Source organism: Impatiens glandulifera, chromosome 6 (genome assembly GCF_907164915.1).
Source record: "Impatiens glandulifera chromosome 6, dImpGla2.1, whole genome shotgun sequence".
In the NCBI taxonomy this organism is placed as follows: Eukaryota; Viridiplantae; Streptophyta; class Magnoliopsida; order Ericales; family Balsaminaceae; genus Impatiens; species Impatiens glandulifera.
Window position 1 is genome coordinate 51,457,904 of NC_061867.1, and position 8,457 is coordinate 51,466,360.

The following is an 8,457-nucleotide window of genomic DNA, read 5'->3' on the forward strand; positions in this document are numbered from 1 at the left end:
ACAAAAAAAATTACAATAATTTTAAAATATGTACTCAATGTGTCTTATATTTAATAAATAAAATTAGGTTAAGAAATTTAATTATATATAATGTTATATATATATATATATATATATATATATATATATTATTAACGAAAATAATTTTATTTAATATTAGGACAAGAGATATAATTATTTTTTTATATATTTTTTTATTTAAATATAAATTTTTTATTTAATATATATAGTTATTTAAAATGTAGCTTACAAAATATATATACATAAACAAATATATAAAATTATTTCAATAATTATAAGTGGTTTAACGGTTAAAGTGTTAACATTCTTAAGACCTGAGTTTAAATCCTCAAAAAATAATTATTATATGTGGGTGCACGAACATTGGTAGATGAAACAAAAACGAGATTGTCGGCTAGGTGAGTTAATGCCGAAAAGTTTAATCGAATGCTGAGAATGTCAGCTTGAGTAAAGCAAACATTGGTGAGAAAATCTAAGGGTTCGTCAACGAGGTAATTCAAGGCCTAAGATCATGTCAAAAAGTGTAATCGAATGTTTAAGAATGCACCTTGAAGACTGCAAAAATCTTCTATAGAGTGGGAGCAAAAATCAAAAAGACATACTCGAATGTTTAAGTATAATGGGAATTGAGAATGATTAAGGTTAAAAATGCATCATTCAAAGATAATTTAATGATATATATGGGGTAAGATATTTTAATAATGTATTTTTTTAGTATTAAAATTATTAATTATAATATATATATATATTATAATTAATAAATATAATAAATATTTGTTATTTTAATTTATAATGTTCTTATATATATTTAAGAAAAATATATAACTTACCAAAGATATTTAAAAATATATTTAACTAAATAGGTTATGTTTTTAAATGATTGATTTTTTTATTTATTATTATAAAAAAACAAAATAAAACATTATATACTTGAAATAATATTTGAAATAATATGTTTGAATTGAAAAAAAAAATTAAAAAGAAAAAAATTAATATATATGTATATATTTAATACATTATTAACTTAAAAGTGGAAATAAAAGAAATAAAAAAATATTTGTTAAAAATAAAAATAAAATTTTAAAATAAATTAATAAAAATAATTAAATTAAAAAATTAAAAATATATTTAACTAAATATTTTATATTTTAAATTTTAAATTTATTGAAAAAATGTTTTAAGATTTTATTTATTATTATAAAAAAAACAAATTAAGATACAATAATTTTTTTTAAGTATCATATATCTTTTATAATCACAATCAATAAAAAAACAGTATTTCAATAAATAATCTAAATTTCAGCCAGCCAACAATCAGCCTATGTTTGTTTGTTTGGCTATGATTTTCTATATTAATATTATTATCTAAAACATCTCGCATTAATTAAATTTGGTGTTTAATTTAAAATATAAAGTCTTATTAGCCTAATTGTTTAAAGGGTTGTATTTGTTTTTTAGGTTGCGAGTTCGAAACATACTTATAGAATTTTTTATTTTATTTTTAACCGTTTTAAGTTTATGGGCGGGTCAACCATAATCAGACATAAGTATTCATTTGCTCTCACATATATATATCCAAATTAACCACAACTCTCAGCCCCTCATTCCGAAAACTTTGCATAATTTTATATATATTTCAGGAAAAAAAATAATATGTGTAAAAAGTTACCTATTGCACTATAATTTGAATTATATTTAAATATAGATAGTAATTTATATGTTATAATAGGAATAAATCATATATATCTTAATTTCTAGTCTGAGATTCTTTTTCGAAAATCTGTGAAACTGTTATGCTACGGAATCTCATTATCTTTTTTATTTTTTTTTCTTTTGAATATTTTCACATTAATTTGGTTTTTATAATTGTCTTTCAATAATTTTAATTTTTCTAATTATTACTTTATTTCAACTCAAACAATTCTCATTTTTCAATAATTCATAAATTATTAAAATAAAAATTATAGAGAAAATAACAATTTGTAAATAATATCATTTTTTTAAGATTATTATCAAACCTATTTGCAAGTTTGTTGTTTTTTTTTCTTTTTGTTGCATTCTAAGTTTTGTGGCTACAAATGTTTTATTTGTATTTGATGTCTTTTATGTTTATATTTGGATTAATATAAGATGAATCTTGTTTTAACTTATTTTGTTTTTTATGTTTAAGTTACACAATCGATTTTCGCAATATTGTGAGATCAATAAAAATAAAATTGAACCAATGCAAATCGAACCAAAATAATCAATTTTCTGTACCAAGTTGAGATAGACCCCCATAAGTTGAGATGAATTTTTCAGTGAAAAATAAGAAAGAACAGAACCGCTTTCAACCCTAGACCCACTTAGGGTTTGAATAAAAATAAATGTGTCTCTTAACAAACTTCTTATCATACTAACTAATGAAAAACAGGAACTAACCAAAAGTGCACAAATAAAACTTACTTCAATTGAGAGTCAAAACAGATAATCATACAAGGGATGACAATAAACATGTAGTTCTTCTTTAGGGCTTTTCTTTAACTAAAAATGGGTGGTGAAAGTCCTAAAAATCAGCTTTTAAGCTCCATCAGGCTGAAGAAAAGGATTTGCGATCTCATCTGTACCATCAGTAGGTGATACAAGCATTACTGCAGTTCCTCGACATACCTGATGATTATGGGTCGATTGAATATATGGTTAGAATGTGCTTATTATGTTATAAATGTCGAACCAAAGAGATTCGGAGATTCTGAGGGATAGAGGATAAAAAACATACTATTAAGCCAAGTTGCCTAGTTTGGTCAGTGGTTATCAGTGGATCATCTGAATCTGCACAGTTAATAATAAAATCAAATTAAATATATAAAACCATGGTCCAAAAATATTCGTTTTTTATCAAATGAAGTGAAAAATCACATACAAATCTAGATTATGATTCAAAAAAATCATCTTTATATCCAATGAACAATTTAGATCATGATCTAGAAAACAATCTTTCTTATACCAAATACAAGAAAAACAAAATCACTTTCAGTGATAATTGAGCAATTTTCGAATGGGGTCTTGTGAGAAAATACCAGTATAACAAACTATAGAAGATAGTCATGGCGAAATGTCATTGCAGGTAACTTGTTGAAACTTTCTACTAATACTAGTAGTGATTTAAATGTAAACTGAAAAGTCAAATGGCTAGATTACATATATGTACAAAGCCAATGGATCAATACCTCTTAGGGACTCAACTGCTTCATCCAAAACAAGGTTCAATAACTGATCATATCCTTTCAAAGTGCCTGTCACTGCAGAGTTCATTAAGACAGTCAATGAGAAAGATTACAGTGATAATATTACGTTCATGAAAGATCTAACTTTTGAATCAACATAATGCAGACAAAGTCTAAGTGAAAGTTTTGTTCAAATTATTTGATTTGCTATAAGGAAGGAACCGTATTGACAGATGACGAATAATATACCACAAGAAAAGGAAAAAGGAACACTTGCCTTGTCTTCCACCAGTAAGCTTAACTTGGACACCCTTGTCAACAAATTTCGCCAAATCCAACACTGTCTCTTTCCTGCCAGACTGAAAGAAATACACACCAGTACTATATAAGATAAATTCATTAATGGATAATAAGATCAAAACATATCAATCCACACTTAAAACATACAAAGATATCGTTGCTTTGTCTTATTAAGAGCATTTGACGTAAGCAATGCAATTGATCGTAGACTGCAACACTGATGCTTAAAGTATCAGTTTTATGTTGTCTAGCTAAGAAGATAAAGAGGATCGTGGAAGGGAAGAAAAGTATAAAAATAATAGGAATGTGAAGGAAGATAAGAGAAGTTCTAACCCTTTATTTTTCTTTTCTCTTCCCCTCCATTCTAATCCAAATTAGAAGAGAATGAAGTTTTTAAAAAACCCCATTCACATCCCCTCCTAACCAAAACTGTAAACTAAGGGATATGATAGTGTTGTCTCTCATTCATTCTCTTTCGTTCACCTCCAAATCCCTCAAAGCGAACATAAGTATGACTTTTAATAATCCAAACATTGTTTATACCAAGTCTTGAACATGTGATAAAACACTGATTTGGTTACATGGGAATGTTAATTATGCAGAACAAGCACATAATCCAATCATAACTTTTAATTACATAATACAAATATCACGGAGAATTCGATCAAAAAGTAGTTAAATCAAGATAAAAAAATTCATCTCTAGTGAAATTTCCCAAATTCCAGATATTATTCAACAATCAAATTTTCCTAAAGATTTAAGATCCTTTAAAGGAAACAGTATCATACCATTCTGAATCGTATCTTCTAGCAATCAGCTTATCTGCAAACAAAGAAGAACCAAACAATACGGATACGTAAGAGAATAGCAAAAGATTCAGCATATCAAAAGAAGAGGTTATATGATTTACATCCAGATTAAGAGGAAGAGACAGAATCGTACGATTCATGTGAGTATATATATAGATATAAAAGAGATAGAGAAAGAAGATACTGGAGCTTACAAAGTTTTAACTTCAATGGCGATTTGGAGATTGGGAAGCCCTAGAACTGTGTTAACCTTTTCCCGCTCCCAAACGCTGCTGCGATATATAAATAAAGGAAAAAAATAAAGAAGTGGAAATCCAGGTTTCTCTCATTAAAATAAGATTATTTTATTTATAAAAAATAATTAAAATAAATACTATATTTTAAATTATATATTAATTTATTAATTTATAATTTATTACCCTAATATATATATATATAAATAAATAAATAAATAAAAGTGATATATATATATATATAATCTCCTTATTCATTTTATTTTTATAAATAATTTTGATATAATCACATCTATTTTTTATATAATTATATATAATGTTTAAAATTAATCTTGTATCATTAAAAAAAATTGATTAAATAAAAAAAAGTTTTTATATTTATAAAAAAAATTAATACAGTAGTAATTTTATTAACGGAATATATATAAATAAATGAGAGAGTGACTATATATATATTATCTCTTATTTTTTTAATTTTATAGTTAGTGTAGATATGATTAATTTTTATTTTTCAAAATAATGTTTAAAATTAATTTCTAACCATTAAAATTTGGATGAATTAGGCCTAATGAAAAAGAAAAAATTGTTATAATCGAACTGTATGATGCCTCACAATACCTTCAGTTCTAAATTTTTGTAGTCCCAACTCGAGAACATTAAGATAAATTAATAATTCGCTAAATTTATAAGATAATATATTTTTATTAATGCATATAAGTCCCATATAATATATAAATTAATAATTTCATATTACATCAAAATTATAGATATTTATTTTAAGATATACTTTTATAATAAGACTCTAATGTAATTTATTCTAAGATGTACTATCATGTCATGGTTGATTTTTAACACATTTAAGACAAGACGCCATGATATTACTATATACAACACGGGTAGATATTATTATATTTTTTGGTTTCTACTTATACAATATTATATACAATATACAGTGCTACAATTATGTTTAAATACATGAATGTTTATTTAATTGTTATTTATATTCATGAACTTAGTTTAAATTCATGAAAGAATTACGTTTATATTCATGAATGTATTTAATTTATTTAAATTCATGCATCTATAATTTAATTACATTCAGGAATTTATTTAATTTACTAAAATTTATGAATATCTCGATAAATTAATAAATTATTAATTTATCGATTAATTAATAAATTATTAATTTATCGATTAATTAATAAAGTGTTAATTTATCGATTAATTAATAATATTTCGATTAATTAATAATTGTTCTCGGTCCCAAGGGTATTAATTTATCGAGGTTTTACTGCAAATCCAAAATAAAAAAAATGTGTCAATTCAAGCACCACATTTATAATTAGTAACACAAAAAACATGTTCCTACAAATATTAATAACCCTCGAGGAGTCTAATAAAAATTACTAAAAACATTCGTAATCAGCTTTGACAGTATAGTTAAAAAGACAAAAAAAAATCATACATATTTACGACTAACATGAGAAACAATACATCCAACATTTAACACAATTTTAACCACTATCACCTCTCATAAAAATCAAGTACTTACCGTACACTTGATTTGAATCAAATTCCTAATTTTTAGGTCTAATAATCCAAGTCAAACATTATAAACTTTATTTCATGTCTCTCTTTACTCCTCTAACAGACCCTTCCCTCACACTAATCGCAAAAATTCAAACATTTATCGTATACATAAATTTGGTGATAGTTAAAAAACCCGAGCTAGAAAAAAGAGAGTAAGACGCATAATTGAATTAATAAGTAGCGATCGCAACTTAGGGCTTATTTTTACTCTGATGAAAATCTATGGACAAAAAGAAGAAAGATGATGTTACACGGTCGATTGCGAAGAAGTTATATATAAAAAACTGATTTGAATAAAATGAGAGCTTTTAATTAGAGATGTTATGTGTAATAGAAAAAAAGTTATAAAAGTATTGAGATAAGTTCATTTATTTATACGGATTTATACTAAAGATCTTTACTTTCTTATAATTATATATTTAACACTTTCATTTTTAAATAAGACCTTATAAAATTTATTCACTTTCTTATAATATGAGGATTATGCATATGTCTCTGATTATCAATTCTCAAATAAGCATGGTAACAGATTCATGTTTGCTAATCAATAATACACAACAATTTTTACCTCTCTCTGCATTCTTCTTTTGATTTATTGATTAAAGCTCAACATGTATATTAGAGTAGGAGGTGATCTTACACCTTCAAGAACTTTTGGTAAGTTATGGTCTTCAATTCAATAACGACGATCTTCTTATGAGCCAGTGCGTTCTATGATCCCTAATTTTAAAGCTCGTCAAGAACGCTTAATTGATCTGGTTCAAGTTCTATTTCAAGTTCCTATTCAAGTTTTTCTACTAATGGAACCATTGAAACGAGATTGCACAAATCCTCTTTATGTTCATCTTGGCGACATTCCAAGAACAATTTTGATTCACAATTTTGACCCTCCAGACCTACTTCGAATGGTCTACTAGAATTCAATTGGCACTTACTATGAAAATGAAAATGTGATACATTGTTGGATCATTCATACTTCAGATTGTACCTCAAGATGCTATTTGTTGGAAAATGATTGATGCAATGGTCCGGTCATGGATAATGAACAAAACAACAAAAAAGAAGAGAATTAATGACTTTTAGATCACAATTACTTTTTAAAAATATAGAAGGAAGTGAAGGTGAGGTATGAAGGTAACAATGGTTCAATCTTGTATCGAGTCAAAAATGATATATGTACAACATAGTAAGACAATCTTGATTTAGAAGAATATTATTTTAAGGTACGTTTAAACTGGGGATGAGTTGTTGCATCTTGAATTGCATTAGGTATGTTCATGTGATAAATCTTAAATTGAAAATTGTGTGGGATATAAATTGGAAAAACAAGTTTTGGCTATGTATGAAAAACATAATATGTTTTTTGTTCTTGACGGGTCTAGATGATTCTTATGAGAATTTAAAGGGCAATATTCTAGTTATGGATCATTTACTAAGTGTATATAAGGCTTTCACGATGTTCTTGAATGTTGAATCAGAGAATCTGATAAATCGACAACATCAACAATCCAACTTACAATTTTTCATGACAGTAAGAGATTTCAAATAAGGTAATTCAAAGAGATTCAAAGGAAATTGTTAGAATCCAAACCACAATAAAAGAGAATAAAAGCGATAAAGAAGAACGAACACCAAGATTACGTGGAAAACCCTTTACGGGTGAAAAACCACGGGCATATGAGAAGATTTCACTATAACGAAGATTGTACAGATTTTTGGTGGACAACGTAAAACGGTTCAAAAAAAAGAGAAAAGACGGCCGCAATCTCTATATATTGTTTAACCCTAGAATATGATGTAAATTAAAAGGGGCAAACCCATTAAGACTACAGGTCCATATAGTGCGGGCAAAGCCCGCTGACCCAACAAGAATTCGGGCCACAAACTCTAACAATCTCCACCTTGAAACGAATTCCAATCTTTGATAGCATAACCACAAAATCAAACCTCTTCCACCAAAGCCCCTAAGGGCATAACTCAGCAATAAAGACCAACCAGGTTCAAGCAATGCTCAAACTTGGTAATAGGAAGTGACTTGGTCATCATATTTGCAGGATTATTGTGTGTACTCACCTTGCTCACAACAATATCACCACGAGCAATCACATCACGCACAAAATGATATCGTACATCAATGTGCTTAGTCCTCTCGTGAAACATCTGATCCTTTGTCAGAAAAATAGCACTCTGGCTATCACAAAAGATTGTAGAAATCTGTAAATCATCACTAAGTTCGCCAAACAAGCCTTTCATCCAAATTGCTTCTTTGCAAGCTTCTGTAATCGCCATGTACTCTGC

General features: G+C 26.7%; 1 protein-coding gene across 1 annotated transcript; it reads right to left on the bottom strand.

Moving 5' to 3' along the window:
* Positions 1–2,396: 2,396 nt before the first annotated feature.
* Positions 2,397–4,416, bottom strand: LOC124942537 (sm-like protein LSM7). The gene is made up of 5 exons (XM_047483064.1): positions 4,316–4,416; positions 3,505–3,586; positions 3,231–3,302; positions 2,780–2,832; positions 2,397–2,670 (listed from the first exon to the last, which is right to left on the bottom strand). Exons 1-5 carry the CDS (start codon positions 4,316–4,318, stop codon positions 2,581–2,583), a joined length of 300 nt encoding a protein of 99 aa, XP_047339020.1. The 5' UTR covers positions 4,319–4,416; the 3' UTR covers positions 2,397–2,580.
* Positions 4,417–8,457: the final 4,041 nt, after the last annotated feature.